Source organism: Euprymna scolopes, chromosome 22 (genome assembly GCF_053919585.1).
Source record: "Euprymna scolopes isolate OS-2025 chromosome 22, ASM5391958v1, whole genome shotgun sequence".
NCBI classification, from domain to species: domain Eukaryota; kingdom Metazoa; phylum Mollusca; class Cephalopoda; order Sepiida; family Sepiolidae; genus Euprymna; species Euprymna scolopes.
The window spans coordinates 48097708-48117301 of NC_136503.1; the positions used below are offsets into that span (position 1 = coordinate 48097708).

Sequence of the window (19594 nt, forward strand, 5' to 3'; positions counted from 1 at the left end):
TTTTCTTTTTCTTTTGGTAGTTTTTAACAAAATGTTTAAAACAAACAAAAAATATATGATTAAGAGAATTACAAACAGCAGCAGCAGTAAACAATAACGATAACATGTATTGGAATGATGGAGAGAGGGGGTGTAATCAGATGATCAAGGGTGGGGGTTTCAGGGTATGTTATTGTTGGTTGCTGTTGTGAATATCAGTTGGAACACTAACGTATTAAAAAAAAAAGGAAAAGGGATTGACAACTCCATGCTGATCCAAAAAAATAAACATCATGCAACACTCAATATGTTGGGAGAGAGACGGTGATCACCTGGCAAGTAGCTGTAGCCGACATTGGATTTGCCCGGGCCCTCACTTTTCGTTTTCACATAGTCACGGTCATTGCTGTTTGAGGTGACCTCAAAGCCCTGGTAACTTTTGCGGCGGTCAGGGAGCTGCTTGGGCTCCTTTTGATCAGATTGTTTACGTTCTAAATGTGGCTGCTCTTTAAGTAATGGCTTGAAGAAAGGATGTGAAAGGGATTCGGAGAGCGTGATTCTCGAAGACGGTTCATATTCAAGCATCTTTTCTATAAGATCAAACAGTTGAAGGTGTTGTATCCCTTTGTCCCTTATATAGTGCTGTGGAAGAGGAGAGACGGAGATGCCAACATAACACACAGATGAGTGAGCAATTTATTAAGAGAAAACTCTTCAGGTTAGGAAGATTTTTGGCTAGGGAAGGGGGAGGGGCACTCAGAAGTTTGCATAAAATGTATGAAAAAGAGAAATAAACATGTGGATTACTTGAAACTTTTTTTTTTTTAGCAGTCCATATTAATATCGATTAAATTAAACTTTAATGAGATCATTAATTATTAAATCATTAAAAAATGTGAATGGGATTAAATTAGAAAAAAAAATTGTTATAGCTTTAATAATTCACAGTTGGATTTTATGAAGATACATAAATAATAAATAAAACTGCTACTTGTCAGCAATCATCTATATTTTCAGTATGGTATCATAACATAGCAGGATAAAACAAACATCTTTAAAAAAAAAAAAAAAAAAAAAGTATTAATTTATATTGAGATACATGCGAAATATGGCAGTTTAAAATAAAATAAAAAAATTTATGGATAAACTTATCAGTTGAAAATAGTGTACACCAAAAATTACGAAAAAAATTATCAAGTAAAATTTTGATAAAACAAAATTACATTTACTATCTAGAACTCCATGAACTCCGTACGACAAGATCGTATAGTGTGTTTATATTCAAAGTAGGATAATTTTTTTATACGATTCTGGTTTGATGTAAATGTCTTTCAAAGTTCAAATTGGAAATGAATTTTATTTATCACTAAAATTTTGCTTTATAATTTTCCATACTTTTGAGTACTCTAATATTTTCAACTGATAAGTATGCCCATAAGTTTCTTATCTTATTTTGAACTTCTACATTTCACATGTATCTTGATATAATCCCGAATGAAATGTAAGTCTTTAATAAAACAGGATTTTTTCTCTTCTAAATAATGAACGATATCAGCATGAAACGGTTTGAATCTACCATTGTAGGTTGGATCTATTTAGGGAAAACAAATGCTCAGCAGACACAAGTGATTTGTGTTTTCAGCTAAAAACAAAACAAAATGTTATTCAGCCAATCAGCAACTGGCACAAAGAGATACTTCTGTGTTTTCCAATAAAATATAAAACTGAAACTTGTGTCCACTTAAGGAGACCTGCAGATTCAAACATAGAAATTAATTTGGTATGAATATTGATTTTATTTCAACAAGTAGACAGAATTACTTTTATTTATCTATTGACTTCTTTTTCATACAATTTTTTTTTTCTAAAACAGGAAGGATATCAAAAACTGGGGTTGGGAAATAATGAAAATTTAATGTACTTAATGCTATAAACATACTTATTTTTCTAATACACACATGTGACCTTTCATAATAAAATTATTTTAATTCAATTAGAATATTAAAACAGTTAATTTTTTTTTTTTTTTTTTTTTTTACACAAACATTTACTTTTGATTTGAGACATAAAGTTCCTTTTGCATGACCTGACAAAAAAATTGCCCAACGATATCATGTAAAAAAAAAAAAATCATTCATGAGTGAAAAAAAGAAAACCTACAAAGGAAAGGATGGGTAAGCAAAATAAAATGATAATATGGGTAAACAAATTACAGATGCCATGGTTAAGCAAGATGACACTGGTTCTCAATGCAACGACTTGAAGAAAGGATGGTAAAGAGCATCTTCAAGCTTGATTCGGTTCTCGGGCTCATATTCAAGCATCTTTTCTATGAGATCAAATAAGCGATGATGTTGCGCTGCCTTTTCCTTTATATAGTACTGTAACGAAGAGAGAGAGAGAGAGGAAGGCATATGTGACATACGACCACACAGATGCTGCAATGCCATTCATTTTATTACTTAGCCATAATGGCTATTATTAGCACACAAGAGCAGCCTTTACAAGTTGTCTATGGTAAATATATCAACAGCATCAAAATATATTACATTTATTATTATTATTATTGCCTTATATTTTTTTTTTTTACTTCGTTTTTAAGAAATTCAGGATGGATTTAATAAAGGCCAATACTTTTTAATATTAATTTTTTTTTGTTTAAATAAAAGATAAAAATTACTATTTTACTTTATACATCAATTATCTTTTTACATTATTTTATATTATTTTCAATACAAATATTTAGGGTAAATAAAAATGGGACCAAATAGATTTAAAGCACCCCAAAATGAGCAACAACCAAAAAGGACACATTTTGTCTTAACAGATTTTTTTTTTGTTTTTATTGTTTATGATACATTAAAGATTTTTTATATCGAAAAAAAAAAAAAAAATTATTAGATATACTTTTTACTTTATTATTTTCAAATTGTGTGATACCATCTCTGCACAACAAATTTTTATTTGAATGCTGTTTTTGTTGTTTTTTTTTTTGTTTCATTTGTTTATATATTTTGCTTAAAACAAAATTTTATAAATAAAAATGTCTATTTAGAAAGTTATGTATAAACCTTTAGAACTTACAAAACAAAACATCTTAAAACTGATTTTCTTTATTAACAATGTAACAGATGTACTTGGGAATAAAACTATGTAGTTTGTCGGCAATTAGTAAAATTTTTTGTAAATGTCCCCCTCCTCTCATACACCTTGCCTTAAAAAGAAATTATAAATGTTCATGCATGATTTTTGTTCATAATTCAACTGGAAGTTAAAAAAAAAAAAAAAAATTAAAATATTGGTAAAGCAAAAAAGCATTTGGTTGTTGCCCATTCTAGGGTGCTTTAAGCCCATTTGGTTCTTTAACTGAAAATGCAATAGGGAAATCTAAAATTGGGACAAGGAATTCTTAATAGACATTTAATCACGATGGTTATAGTTGTTAGGGTCAGTAGGGAATGTTTGCACACAGTTTCTAGTGAAGGGAAACAACCATTGGATTTTCAGATTCTATGACAGGAACAGAAATGTTTTAAAATTATTTTAGTGAAATAAGAATTGTATAAATTTTCAGTAAAGAAATTAGATTTTTAAGTTTTCAATTAATAGGTGTTTTTGTTTTTTCTGAATAACAATTACTTTTCTTGAATAATTATACAATAATCGTAGATGACGTGGCAGTTTATTATTATTAGATGACAGTGTAGAAAATTACTCTCTTCAAGAGATGCAAGAGAACTCAGTTTTAAAGCAAAAACTCCTCTAAAAGGTGAGAGAAAAAGAAAAAAAAAGATGGTTCATACGAGTATGTAATGGGAAGGATGAAAGAAACAGTTTTACAAAACGTATGGGATGATGTTAAACTAAGAAAGAATAAAAAGATGAAATTAATGAGTGTTAAAAAAATTTTTTTTGATCCAATTTAGAAAAAAAAAAAAAAAAGAGAATGAAAGAATTATTCCTATCATAACAGAATAAGTTGAAATGACAACAAAAGAAAAATGTAAGAAAATTTTACCTCATTTTTTAAATATAAAATCTCTTTAGTATCTATCGTCAATTAGACTGAGAAATCACTATTTAATAGGAGCTTACATGAAACTATAATTTTTTTCAAGATCTGGAAATATTTATGAAAAAAAAAAAAAAAAAAAAAAAACTAATCTTTCTGAAGAAAACAAAGCAATAAGGAAATAAAGATATTATTGTTGTGATTTATTCCTGATAAAAAAAAAAAACAGAATACTCAAACCCTAAGCACTAATTCTAACAAAAGCTATAAATTACAATAAATTGTTTCAATAAAAAGCTTCTTTAAAAAATTTATTCCATTAATTATAAATGTTGACTGCAATCACTTTACATAGTTTCACTAATACCCTTAGAAAAGGTATGGATATCCTTCACGGAGCTATAGATTAAATAGAGTAGACTAAACTCAAGCCTTTGTTGTGCAACTAGTCTAGAAGGGGGGAAAATTCCAAAATAACACCAGTCTTTCTCTGCTCATCACAGCATTGTTCCCAGTTGTCCTAAACTTCTCTTTGAATTTGGACTTGAGCAATACCAGATGAGGGGATACCAGTTGGAGATTGTGCAACCTTTGCTTCAGTAGGTTCCCAATGCAAGCACCCCTACAGGGAGTATCTATTCTTTCTCAAGAATGAAAAGAGGGAGGCTATATATAATTCTTGAGATGCCATGCTGCAAATAGGATAAGATTGTTTATTTTGGCAACTATTCTGCCAAAAGACTAATCCACATTATGCTTATCACCTGGCACAGGAACAAAATTCAGAGAGGATATTTATAGAGCCTCCTCCTCCCTCCCCCGAAGGTATAATATGTGGCTGAGAAGAGCAGTGATGGTTTGGGATTAGCTGCTAAAAATGCCAGGTTAAAAAAAATTGGATTTTTTTTTTTTTGTTTTAATTAAAAATGGTAAGAAATAGAAGTGAAATAGACATAAACAACAGAGAGATAGTTGGATAGAGGAAGAGGTATAGCGTTAAAGAGAGAGAGAGGTATAGATTTAGAGAGAGAGGTATAGAGTTATATATATATATATATATATATATATATATATATATATATAATTAAAGAGAGGGAGGGGTCTAAAGAAAGAGAGGGAGGGAGGGGTCTAGAGAGAGAGAGGGAGGGGGGGAGGGGTCTAGAGAGAGAGAGAGAGGGAGGGAGGGGTCTAGAGAGAGACAGACAGAGGGGTATAAAGAGAGAGAGAGACGGAGGGGTATAAAGATAGAGAGAGAGAGAGAGAGAGAGACGGAGGGGTATAAAGAGACAGAGAGAAAGAGAGACGGAAGGGTATAAAGAGAGACGGAGGGGTATAAAGAAAGAGAGAGAGACGGAGGGGTATAAAGAAAGAGAGAGAGACGGAGGAGTATAAAGAAAGAGAGAGAGACGGAGGAGTATAAAGAAAGAGAGAGAGACGGAGGAGTATAAAGAAAGAGAGAGAGAGACGGAGGCGTATAAAGAGAGAGACAGAGGAGTATAAAGAAAGAGAGAGAGAGAGACGGAGGAGTATAAAGAAAGAGAGAGAGAGAGAGAGAGAGACGGAGGAGTATAAAGAAAGAGAGAGAGAGAGAGACGGAGGAGTATAAAGAAAGAGAGAGAGAGAGAGACGGAGGAGTATAAAGAAAGAGAGAGAGAGAGAGACGGAGGAGTATAAAGAAAGAGAGAGAGAGAGAGACGGAGGAGTATAAAGAAAGAGAGAGAGAGAGACGGAGGAGTATAAAGAAAGAGAGAGAGAGAGATGGAGGAGTATAAAGAAAGAGAGAGAGAGAGAGAGATGGAGGAGTATAAAGAAAGAGAGAGAGAGAGATGGAGGAGTATAAAGAAAGAGAGAGAGAGTATTCTGTATTACGTTTAAGTTATTTTAAACCCCACTCTTCCCATGTTAAATAATAATTTCGAAATAATAACGTTAATATTTCAGCGTCCCAATTGTTTTGTGTTTTTTTTTTGTTTAAATTATCCAAATAAACAATTGTTAATACTGTTTTTTTTTTGTTTTTTTTTTTTTTACATCGTTCATTTCTGTATTACGTTTAAGTTATTTTAAACCCCACTCTTCTATGTTAAATAATAATTTCAAAATAATAACATTAATATTTCAGTGCACAGATCATGCGCAACCGAATGTCGTAAACCGGAAAGTGGGTTACATACTGTGACATGATCTTTAAATTGGACTATGCATTTAAATCAAAATTTAAATACTTCATTTTAGGCTGACGAGATATATGGTTTTTTTTTTTATATTTCGTCACCGAGGTAAAATAAAACACGATTCCCACAAGATAGGCTAATACAGTAGTCATTTTGGAACTGAGCGAAGGTCTACTAATGTACCCCCACCCTTTTAAAACTTGCAGAGACTTTACCGGCCGGAGATTTCGTCAAATCTATTTTTAGACCGGATTGTTAAGCAGAGAAAAAGAGGCGGGAACTGGAAGAGTTATCGCTTCCCCTTTCCCTTTTATTAACTGGACACTAGCGGAAATCGTTCGTTCGGTTTGGGTCGCCAACCTGTTAAGAGGTCTCTCTCCTCGTGGGAGGAGGGGGATGACTTCTTCCCCTCGTGCGAAAAGGATACGGATACACGAGACGTGGATGACGCGACCATCTCCAGTCATGCGAGAGAATGCGATGAATTTACTTTCTCACGAAAGAGACAATGACTTTTCCCCATCATGCGAAGGAAGATATGGATGTACCGAATGCAGACGAAGTAATACCTTATCCCTCACAAAAAAGACAGATATATAAAGTGCGAGCAAGAAAAGAGAACACGTGAACTTGCTATTTGAAGTTTTTCCTCACCAAAGGAAATATCTTGGATTAAATCCGTCGTTGACGAGATGGGAAACACACCAGCAAAAAAAAAAAAAAAAGACCTGTAAGTGCAAAGACTGATTACTCCCATCCTCCCAAAAGGACTTTCGCTCATTTCAATATGCGTAGATATACTTCAGATTCCATAACTTTGAATACATTTCTTTTTCTTTCGTTAAACTCTCCCTTTTTTTGTTTTTTTAAATCTTATATAAATCTATTTTTATATAATTTGGAAAAGTGTTTATTTCGTTATTTTCTCGCATGCTTATTGTGTCCGACCTTGCGTTTCCATCCACTGGTTTTATATTTTTATTTTTGCTGTGTCACATATGCAATAAAGAGAAAATATTTGTGTTTTTGCTTTCCCGTAAATTCCTTTATACCCCTCCCCCCTTTGGCCAACGTGTTACAAAGATAAACAATTTTCATTCTTCTCGGAAATTTCTTATCATATCCCTACATTAATTTGTTGTTTAAATCCCCACCTTTTATCGCATGTGTAACAATACATTGTTACAAGATCATTTGAGTTTTATAATTATATAGTATATATAGAGAGAGGGATATATAGAGAGAGAAGGTATAAAGAGAGACGGGGAGAGGTATGGAGCTAAAGAGAGACGGGGAGAGGTATGGAGCTAAAGAGAGACGGGGAGAGGTATGGAGCTAAAGAGAGACGGGGAGAGGTATGGAGCTAAAGAGAGACGGGGAGAGGTATGGAGCTAAAGAGAGACGGGGAGAGGTATGGAGCTAAAGAGAGACGGGGAGAGGTATGGAGCTAAAGAGAGACGGGGAGAGGTATGGAGCTAAAGAGAGACGGGGAGAGGTATGGAGCTAAAGAGAGACGGGGAGAGGTATGGAGCTAAAGAGAGACGGGGAGAGGTATGGAGCTAAAGAGAGACGGGGAGAGGTATGGAGCTAAAGAGAGACGGGGAGAGGTATGGAGCTAAAGAGAGACGGGGAGAGGTATGGAGCTAAAGAGAGACGGGGAGAGGTATGGAGCTAAAGAGAGACGGGGAGAGGTATGGAGCTAAAGAGAGACGGGGAGAGGTATGGAGCTAAAGAGAGACGGGGAGAGGTATGGAGCTAAAGAGAGACGGGGAGAGGTATGGAGCTAAAGAGAGACGGGGAGAGGTATGGAGCTAAAGAGAGACGGGGAGAGGTATGGAGCTAAAGAGAGACGGGGAGAGGTATGGAGCTAAAGAGAGACGGGGAGAGGTATGGAGCTAAAGAGAGACGGGGAGAGGTATGGAGCTAAAGAGAGACGGGGAGAGGTATGGAGCTAAAGAGAGACGGGGAGAGGTATGGAGCTAAAGAGAGACGGGGAGAGGTATGGAGCTAAAGAGAGACGGGGAGAGGTATGGAGCTAAAGAGAGACGGGGAGAGGTATGGAGCTAAAGAGAGACGGGGAGAGGTATGGAGCTAAAGAGAGACGGGGAGAGGTATGGAGCTAAAGAGAGACGGGGAGAGGTATGGAGCTAAAGAGAGACGGGGAGAGGTATGGAGCTAAAGAGAGACGGGGAGAGGTATGGAGCTAAAGAGAGACGGGGAGAGGTATGGAGCTAAAGAGAGACGGGGAGAGGTATGGAGCTAAAGAGAGACGGGGAGAGGTATGGAGCTAAAGAGAGACGGGGAGAGGTATGGAGCTAAAGAGAGACGGGGAGAGGTATGGAGCTAAAGAGAGACGGGGAGAAGTATGGAGCTAAAGAGAGAGAGAGGTATAGAGTTAGAGAGAGAGAGAGAGGTATAGAGGTAGAGAGAGGTATAGAGTTAAAGAGAGGTAGAGAGAGGTATAGAGTTAAAGAGAGAGGTAGAGAGAGGTATAGAGTTAAAGAAGGTATAGAGTTAAAGAGAGGTAGAGAGAGGTATAGAGTTAAAGAGAGAGGTAGAGAGAGGTATAGAGTTAAAGAGAGAGGTAGAGAGAGGTAGAGAGTTAAAGAGAGAGGTAGAGAGTTAAAGAGAGAGGTAGAGAGTTAAAGAGAGAGGTAGAGAGTTAAAGAGAGAGGTAGAGAGAGGTATAGAGTTAAAGAGAGAGGTATAGAGTTAAAGAGAGAGGTAGAGAGAGGTATAGAGTTAAGAGAGAGGTGTAGTTAAAAGAGAGGTGTAGTTAAAAGAGAGTGATGTAGTTAAAAGAGAGTGATGTAGTTAAAAGAGAGAGAGAGGGAGAGAGAGACAGGTATACAGTTGGATATAGAGCGAGTTACATTATATATATATATATATATATATATATATATATTAGAGAGAGAGAGAGAGAGAGAGAGAGAGAGAGAGAGAGAGAGGGCACTAAAAAGAAATAGATATAGAGAGATAAAATGGATGAGAAAAATACAAGGAATTATTTTTAAAAGGACAAAGATTAGTAAACTTGGGGCTGGAGTAGCACTTCATATATTGGCTCATTTTAGATCTATTAGTTGTTGTTTGGTCTTCTTTAGATGTCATGCTGTCAGGTCAATATTTGATTTGTAAAGTTTTGCGAAATATCACAAAGTAGAAACTAATTTTTTTTCTAAAATTGAAACTAAAGAACGCTGAAGAAAACAGAATAAAATGAAAGAATCAACAAAAATGCTTTTATTGAGAATCACATAACCATGAAACAAAGTATCAATAGTTAATTAGTGACAATAATGGGGTAGGTATTACAAAGGAAGCAAGACATCTACAAAAATCACTTGAAAGGTGAGAACTAGTGAAATTGTTGAAGATCAAATTAGATGTCAACAGTTCAAATCTCATCTAAAGAGGAAGCTATAAAATGGATATTTTAAAAATATTTAAAATGAATATTTTAACAATTATTGTTATGCACAATCTCACATTTGAAATTTAAAATATTTCAGATTTCCACTCAATTTGATACATAGTTATTAAGACACCAATTAAGCAAGATTTCCTGAATTTCAATTTCTTAAGACCCCTTAAGCTTAAATTTTAGGTATTTTTCAAGAATGAAAATTGTAATGAGGATTCTACAATCGTTTTTTTAACCATTCATCATAAGATGCATTTCTTAAGTGTTACACTTGTTTCTTAACCATTTGGAGAAGCTTAAACATAATTTTGTGAAAAGATATTCCAAAATGGCTAATCATCAGACACAAAATACAACTGTAATAAATATAAAAATATTTTACTAATACAAGCAGCAAATTCATCTCCCCATCTTTCACTTTATCGATTAATTTTGAATTGTGTACCTGTTATAGTATATCGTTGTCTTGATTATTGCAAAATTATAATATATGGAAAAGGAGTCAATTATTCAGATTTACTTTTTACATTCCACAAGTAAATGGTATTCCAGGACCTTTCAAATAATTTTTAAGTTTAAATGAACAATAAGAAAATGATGGCACAAAGAGGTGAGCAAAAGTGCTAATCAAGTGTAACAGTATTGTTGTCATTTAAAAAAAATCTAAATAAGCTCAAATCCTTGTAGTGGTTTCCTCTTATGTAGAAAAAAAAAAAAAAGGAAAGTGAAGACATGCACTTTTTTTTTTTTTTACGGTAAGACACAAATACATCTGATAAAATTAAAATGTACAGATACGATGAATCAGTCTGCAAAAAATCCAAGTTAGAATGGATTTAATATATGATTGAAAAAAAAAAAAAAAAAAAAAAAAAACCTAGATACACAATAGCAAAACAAATCAAAAAATACTTCAAATTATATTTTAACATTCCAAAGGTGTTTTTAGAACTGGGTTATTAATGGAAAAAAAAAAATACATCCAAGTATATACATAAGGGTAGCAGATCTATCTGGGATTTGGAGAGGAATTCCATATCCAGAAAGGCACACAAGAGTAAAATATAAAAGGTAGGTTCTTACTGGTAACATTTGGGTTATTGGGAGACATTCACTACGTTATGAAACTAAACAGACCAGAGGAAACAAATGGGCAAAAAAAGAAAGACTTAATGATATAGGTCTTTCAAAAAGTTCTATAAGAAGATACAGGATAGTATTCAAATGGTGAACACAATTCACTAAGAGAAACAATATAAAACCAACGCTTGATATTCTTATGTGGAAAACTTATCCAAGACTTAAATTTTAAATTAAAAAGTGAAATTTTTATTTTTAAAATAGACAAAATCTTCCAAACTATAGGGAAAGAAAACTACAGTTTCAATATTTTCTTTCTGAAATTTTTAATAAATTTTTTTTTTTTTATGACTTTCAAAAATCTAATTTTTTTAAAAAGTAATGTCTAACATTCAGATTTTTCGAATACCAATAACAAGTTTACAAAAGATCTTTAAAAGAGAGCGTTACCATATTTGTTGAGTATTATTAGTTTTTGATAAAAAGTACTGTAATTAAATCTGGACTCAAAAGATACATAACCTTCAAAGATAAATATAGCTTTTTTTTTTTAAAAGAGTCATCACACCATAAATATTTTATTTAGTATCTTTACCCAAACAGTAAAATAAAATGACTAATTAAAAAAAAAAAAGTAAGATACTTAGATATTAATTTTCAAAAGTACTGCTACCTTGCTAACATACAGAAAGGATAGCTATTTGATCCTATAAGCTGAAGTTACATAATTCCTCAAAAGGAACAGAAAATCTTCAGCAATATAAAAATACCATCACACACACACAATATATATTATTGTTCCCAATATATATAAAATTATTCCCAACTCGCATTTAGGTAAAAATGCACTTTCGTAAATATTTGAATTCATTTCAAACATACATACATACATATATATATATATATATATATATATATATATATATATATATATATGTGTGTGTGTGTGTGTGTGTGTTATTTGTTTTTGCGATACGTTTTTGAATTTTAATATTTGAATTCATTCCAAACGTATCACAAAAACAAATAACATATATATATATATATATATATATATATATGTTATTTGTTTTTGCGATACGTTTGGAATGAATTCAAATATCTCCGAAAGTGCATTTTTACCTAAATGCGAGTTGGGAATAATTTTCCCTTTAACCAACTTGGTACCATCACATGGAGAGCGGCATCCATATTGTTTTTAAAATATAATTATCCACCAACACATGTTTCGTCGTCTACGACTCATCATTATATTTTAAAAACAATATATATATATATATATATATATATATATATATATATATATATATATATAAAGCAGATTTGGTCTTTATAACACAGTTTTCTATTTTAATTTTGTTGGTAATATTTGACGTGGTGAGAAAACTTTTTGGTTTTAACTGGTAGTTTGTATAGTATGGTTCTGAGTGTTCTTATTACAGCCATCTCTCTAGCGTTTTCTATATTTTTGTGTGTGTGGGGAAATTTTTTTTTTTTTTTTTATTATATTTCACCTTTTATTTATACCAATCCTTAATTTATGAAGCTCAATGTAATTACACAGCATATAACAAATATCAAAAGTCTATATTCCAAGTTTCATAATGTTGACCATCTTACAATTTATTCCTTTAAGTACGTTGACATTCACAATTCTTGACAGCGATTATTACGTAGCGTAAAATGATTCATTTAATCTATTTTGCCCTTACCTCCTCAGACAAAATAAAGGGTAATTGCAATTTCTTTTCCAATTTTCAGATTTTGTAGTCATGCCCATGTGTTGATAAGTGCTATTTCTTCTAAGGAGTTAAGGCAGAATAGATTCATTGATTGATATAATAATTAAATGAATGATTTTGCGCTACGAAACAAGCGGCGTGAAGAATTGTGAAAAGAATAAATTGTAGGATAGTCAAAAACATGAAACTTGGAATACAGATTTTTGTCATTTATTTGTTTTATATATATATATTACTAGTTCATATACCTTGGTTTAGAAAGAAGTTTAAATACTTGGGAAGTCAAAAACAATAGTATAGTCATTGGTCTGTTTATTACATTCTATTTCTAATGTAGATACTTGAGGAGCATTTTATTTTTATTTTATCAAAAATATTTTCAAGTAATTTTACAATATATAACATTAAAAAAATTTTTTTTTTAGTATTTAAAAAATATTTATGTAAAATTAATATATAAAAAAATAAAAAAAAACAAGATAAAATGTCCCTAAAGTATGTAACTTACAATCCGAGCGTAATAAATGGAACAAAGGCTATACTATTTCCTACTCCCTCTCGAACTTGAAACAATCACAATATTATCAAATAATGACTATGTAGATCTGTATTATTAATGCCATTCAATCAAATCTAGACTCATCACATTTTTTTTCATTTTTATTGCTTACAGTTAAATGATCAGTAAATAAGAACGAACACTTTATCCAAGATTAGAATAAAAATACTAATCCATAATAATAGTGATTGGTGTTTTTATTTTATTTTTTTTCTGTTTTTCTGAACTAAAATAGCTAAGTAGACATTTATTATAGATCATCCATCCCCAAATAATCCATAAAATCCTCAGAGTTTTACTTTTTCTTTTTAAATTCTTAAAACTTTATCAACTATATAGTTTTCTATTAACAAAAAATCATTAATCAAATTATGCAAAAAGAAAGAAAACAAAATAAAACTAATCCATAATTTTTTTTTTTTAAATATATATATATAGGCAGCATTTTTTCTCTATGGCATTAAATAATTAAATAAAAAAATTATTATTAAATAAAATAGACTTTTTTTTTTTTTTGTCTATTAATTCTATTTTCGATCCTTTCCAACTTCCGAATAAGCCTTCACTTCTGGCAGGAACTGGCTAATGTAATCACCATATTTATCATAAGTCTGAGGTGATTACATCAGCCAGTTCCTGCCAAAAGTGAAAACTTATTCAGAAGTTGGAAAGGATCGAAAATAAAATTAATAGACAGAAAACATCTATTTTATTTAATGATTATATATATATATATGTATATATATATAAAGAACAGAAATTAATAAGGTATACTCTCAGAACTAATTAGAATAATTATGTAAAAAAAAAAAAAAAAAAGAGAAAAGGGAATTGGAAAGAGAGAGCAAGAATAGGGTTGGCGAACTTGCTCTGATCAACCGAGCATACTGGGAGGGGGACAAACTGACACTGTGTTAAAAATCACTCAATTGAGAAAATGTAAGCACTGAAGGACTGAGTCGATAGAGTAAAGGCAAGCAGGCAATATGACACTTACATTATTTCCGTCTACATCACGCTGATGACACAAGAGAGAAAGAAGGGGAAAAAAATGTGACTAAAATGTTAGCAGAAAACATCTTTAACATGAAAACATTATGCACAGAAGAAGCAGTTGCATGTCATCACCGAAGAAGAAATAATAATCTGGACTCTATTCTATTGTAGATTGAGAAGTTTCATTATGACTATAAAGCAGTATTTTGAGTTATTATTCTACTCAAGGCAACACACTATGATTTATTAGCAAATGACTGGCTTCTAAAAAAGAAATAAAAGATCGACATGAGGATAGGGAGTATAAGTGCTTTAGATCAGATACTCAAAATATTTGCAGTCATTTTTTTTTCTCATCTTCTAGAAAGATAAGTGTTTAGACTAATTTTAGAAACTATAATAAAATGACAAATATTTATTCATGAAAAAAGAGAAAAAGAGGAAGTGGAAAAAAGAGAAAAAAGGAAGAGAAAGAAATAAGAGAAAGAAATAAAAGAAAGTAAAAAAGTAAAATAAAAAAAGTAAAAAAGAAAAAGTATAAAAAAGAAAAAGTATAAAAAAGAAAAAGTATAAAAAAGAAAAAGTATAAAAAAAGAAAAAGTATAAAAAAAGAAAAAGTATAAAAAAAGAAAAAGTATAAAAAAAGAAAAAGTATAAAAAAAGAAAAAGTATAAAAAAAGAAAAAGTATAAAAAAAGAGTATAAAAAAGAAAAAGTATAAAAAAGAAAAAGCATAAAGAAGAAAAAGCATAAAGAAAAAGCATAAAAAGAAAAGTATAAAAAAGAAAAGTATAAAAAAGAAAAGTATAAAAAAGAAAAAGTATAAAAAAAGAAAAAGTATAAAAAAGAAAAAGTATAAAAAAGAAAAAGTATAAAAAGAAAAAGTATAAAAAAGAAAAAGTATAAAAAAGAAAAAGTATAAAAAAAGAAAAATAATAAAAAGTAAAAAATAGTAAAAAGAAAAGGCAAAAAAATAATAAAAAGTAAAAAAAAAACTTCTTTTCATCATTTACAACTTGATGCTTATTTTTTTGTTTCATTATCAACAAAATCTGAATGTGAGTGTGATTAGAGCCACACCGTTTATGTTCATCAGGATATTCAAACAAACGTAACATGGAAAATTTAACCAAATCGTTGTTCAAAATTAGCAAAGTTTAATATATCTTGTTCCTTTTGAAATCCTATATTCATGTTTTGAAAAGAAATTTGGAATATTTTTACAGGAAGATTAAAACAATAAAAAACTGAAGAAAAAGAAAACCTAAAAACTTAGGTAATCAAGAAACTGCAAGTGTTTGTGTTCCTAAAGCAGTACATTATTAGAAAATAATTTTTAGACGTCAGCCATTGAATATGTTTTGAGTAGATAAAAACTTTGTAAAACAGATACAAGATTATGCATCAGATTTTCTTTGACTACACATAACAAAAAACAGATACTACACTTTAGTTAGCACAGTATGAGTTTTATTCTATTGCTGACATTGATTTTTTTCACTTCCTACGAGAATCAGGTTATTATTACAGGAGGGACATATTGAAGGTTATCAACATCCATAGTGAAAGTAGTGCCATGGAACTGATAGAATTTGAGCTAAGTAAGTCAGGTCATTAGTTTACAGTGATATGTACTTCAACACAACCACTTTCATTACATTTTATGAAGAAACTACAACAATCCAATAACACTTTTTTTTTAAAGAGTGCAAAATTAGACTGATTCCTGCTAAATATGATGGCGGCTATTATCATTAATGTAAGACATATTATGATAAATGTAAGATGCATGATCCAACATGTTTACGTTATTAGAAAAACAGCTTCGGTTTACAAAATGAGACAAAAAAACAAACAAGGTGAACAGTTATACAAGCTTGTAATAGATATGTTGCTCTAGTAATGGAACAAATAGTTCAATGCAGGAATGATGAAAGAGAATGGATAAAAAATTAGGTACTTGTTTAATTAAGGCATAAAAAAAATATTGAAAAAAAAAAAAAAAAAAAAAAAAAGATTATATTGATTGTACATACCTGTTACGGAATAAAGTTCTAAAAAAAAACAAAAAAAAACGCTGGATTTGATCAGGTATTTTTTTTTTTTTTTTTTTTTTTTTTTTTTTTTTTACAGAGGAAAATCGAATTTTAACGAGATCAATCACATCCCAGCCATGCCTATTTCACTGACGAGGAGGAGGGGAGTGCCAAGCGAGAACTCCAATGACCACTTAAAGTTTGTCAAAATTTGACAAGATTATTTTGAAACATGGGCAGAAAAAATACCTAGATAAATATTTTAGTTTTTCTCTTATTTTACAGGATTTCTCTGCTTTCTTTGTTAATCCCTTTTTTCGGTTAAAGGCATCTATCTCCTTGGCCTTGAAACAGGCAAGATGGCCGCAAGACGATTGATCTCATTAAGATTTTGATTTTCCTCAGTAAAAAAAAAAAAAAGAAAACTACTTGATCAAATTAAGTGAATCTTTTTTTATGAGAACTTAATTCCATAATGGGTACGTACAATATAATTTTTTTTTATTCAATATTTTCATTTTTTTAATGTGATTAAACTAAACAAGTACCAAAAATTATGATAAGCAAGTAATGTCTCATTTACGCATCAGAATTGTCAATTAAAAACATCTAAACATTGTACAGTTTACGTTAAGAGCAGCAATGATAATTCCACTGAAATAAAGATAAAAGCATCAATATACAAAACAATCGGAATGTAATTATCAATTTAAAAGAAAAACAATCTGAACACTTAATCATGCTAAAAAAAAAAAAAAAAAAATCATGCTGAAAAAAAAAAAAAAAATCGCACACATACACAAAAATGTTGTGCTCAAACAAAACACATAGGTCAATTAAGAGTGGCTAAATAGATGTCAAAATCTTGGCAGAAATCATTCAATACGCAAAAAAGAAAAATTTAATAAAATCAAAATCCTTTTTGTTAGACTCTTAAAACGTGCATAAGAAATATTCTCCCATGAACATTCAATAAGTCGTTTTAAATAAGAATACTTCTTTGTATTTAGTAAATATATATGCATGTTCAATCCCTGGCTAAAGAATGGTGCTGGTCCAACCATACTGATGAGCTGTAATACAGCAAAACAGTACTGCATGTGGATGACTAAACTTGAAGCCCCTCACCCCCTCCTTGGATAAAGCACTGTTGTAAATATGTCTTATTCGCTGCTTAATTGGCATTAATGCAAGGCTTGCTGTTTATTTGTTTGTAAATAAAACAAGTAGTTCCAGCACTATATAAGCGGTGGGCAAGTATCTACTTAAATGGACATTTGATGCGGTCATTTGCAAGCATAGATTCCATAGGCCGGAGGTTAGAACTGCAGACTATCAACGCAATAATTGTAGTTTCAATCTCTGGTTAGGTAAAGGTACTGGTCTAGCTGCACCGATGAGCTGTTGTACAGCAAAACAGTACTGTATGTGGATGACTACTATACACACACACACAAACACTAATGTATTGTTAAAATTGTTAAGAAAGAACAAAGATTGTCAGAATACTATTTTTCAAAATGTTGGCACACATAACTGATAGCTTGCAAGGAGATGATCTGGTGTACCTAAAGTCATGTCGGGATTGTTGTTTGTGCAAAATCCCAAACGCAAACTTTGAAACTGGCAGTGAGGGAAGTGCATCACTGAAGATCTCCCTTAAGCTATTCATAAGAATGTATTCTACAATTGATATATATTAGACATTACACATTCCAGAAAACACTTTTTGAGTAAGGCCAAGTTATCTATAGTTGTTTCAAGTCAATATGTTAAATATATATATATATATATATATATAAAAAAAATTTAATAAATTATATCCTGCCAATTTGGAAGTGAACAAATCGGTGCTACAACATTTTTGGCTGAACACAAAATGCATTAAATGAAATGTTTGTAAAACATTATTGTTCATTTAAATCCATCATATTTGCATTTCTGCATAGATTTTATGCCAGCTCAATCAAAATAAATTGAGAGAGAAAAAAATAACTACCTATTTTTATCATGTTTAACAATTTTGATATTCCTCACTTTTAGAGAAAAAAAAAAAACATGCAAAAAAAGGAGAATAAGAGGTAGGGAAAGATTTACATGTGTTCTTTTAGGTTAAGAAAAAAACAAATTGGCAGGAAAATGATTCTAAAAATTTTAATTATGACATTTCTCTCACTTATAGTAAATAAATTTTAAATCCAACTTTACTTTTAAGAGTAAACATCGACCCCCCTCCCTCCCTCACCTTAAAAGGATATCCATGTTTTACCATATAAAATGAATGGATAATAATTAGCTATGGGGCTGGATTTGGACAAGATTATTATCCTTTAATTTAATTTTATGCTAATGTAGACTTAAAAAAAAAGCTATGTTTAGTCTTTCTCTCTCTCTCTCTCTATATATATATATATATATATATATATATATATATATATATATATATATATATATATATATATATATAGAGAGAGAGAGAGAGAGAGAGAGAGAGAGAGAGTTTATTTTTTAAACATTTTTATGTACTCCTTAACAATCATGTCAACCATATTAAATCATACATTTTCTTGTTTACTATAAAACAAAGATATGTTCAATCGATCTCATCAACGGGTGTTTGGTGCATTAAAAACCACAATTTTAAGTTTTTAAAAAAATGAATATTTACAAAAAGGTTGTTTTCAGAGTGACAATCAATATTTTATCTTCAGTATATATATATATATATATATATATATATATATATATATATATATATATATATATATATATATACACACACACACACACACACACCTGTACAAAAAAAAAACAAAAAAACACAAGTACGTAGATTCTCTGCAAAGGGTCCTGCTGCATTATTATAGTGATCCCAAATGTGACATTTGATGCCTTCAACCAAAGTGCATTCACTTCAACATGTATGCTTGTAGATACATAATTTGAGTATAAAACAAAATCTTTTATGAATCTGTGCTTTGTTGTTGAAAGCTTTATAAAAATATTACTATAAAATGATTTTTTTTTAAATAGAAATATTTATGTGTTAACTAGTTCCTTACTCACCTTTAAAGGTTTGCAATTGTCTCGAACATAGCGCCCCGAGGAGCTCTTCTCATCCCAATCCAATCTACCATGGTAGAAATACTTGCTTTTTCTTCCACGACAAGTGGGGACAGTGGGAAGGGGGTTAAAAAAATAAAAACAAACAAAGCAAGATGAGCAAATATGGAAATTAGCCATGCAACATGCAATCATAGCAACGGTTGTGGTCAAGGTGTTATTTGATGTTGGTCATACACTATCACACGATTTCATATACAATTGACAAACATTTACATTTTATTTTTCCATTTGCAGCTCCTTTTTAACAAGTTTATTCTTATGTTTTAAAAAATTCAAGCGAAAAGAATAAAATTTATACATTTTTTTTTTTCAAAAGATTTTTTTTTTTTTTACAATATTCTGCAATAATAGAAAACGAAAGAGTATACATCATAATATTGAGCACACAATCACTTTTTTTGTTTTATTTTACTTCAGTCAAAGTTCTCAGAAATCAAGGGGCCCACAACCTGTGGCTAACACTT

At 30.9% G+C, this 19594-nt stretch overlaps 1 protein-coding gene across 31 annotated transcripts in view; it reads right to left on the reverse strand.

Annotated features, from left to right (window-relative positions):
• Nucleotides 1–19594, reverse strand: part of LOC145243422 (dual specificity protein kinase CLK2-like) — a 196553-nt gene that overhangs the window by 6808 nt on the left and 170151 nt on the right. For 5 of the 31 annotated variants that reach the window (XR_013862871.1, XM_080106292.1, XM_080106288.1 and 2 more), the window contains 3 exons: nt 19071–19161; nt 13971–13991; nt 312–621 (listed from right to left, as the gene is read on the reverse strand). The exons of 2 other annotated variants lie outside the window; for them this stretch is intronic. Coding sequence is in view for 19 of the 29 variants with exons in the window: in XM_080106292.1 (XP_079962418.1) it covers nt 312–621; nt 13971–13991; nt 19071–19161 (422 nt within the window). In the remaining 10 variants the exon portion in view is untranslated. Of the gene's footprint in view, nt 1–311; nt 622–2192; nt 2361–13970; nt 13992–19070; nt 19162–19594 lie in introns of those variants that run through there. 24 more of the 31 variants (XR_013862872.1, XM_080106293.1, XM_080106289.1 and 21 more) reach the window with 9 other exon arrangements.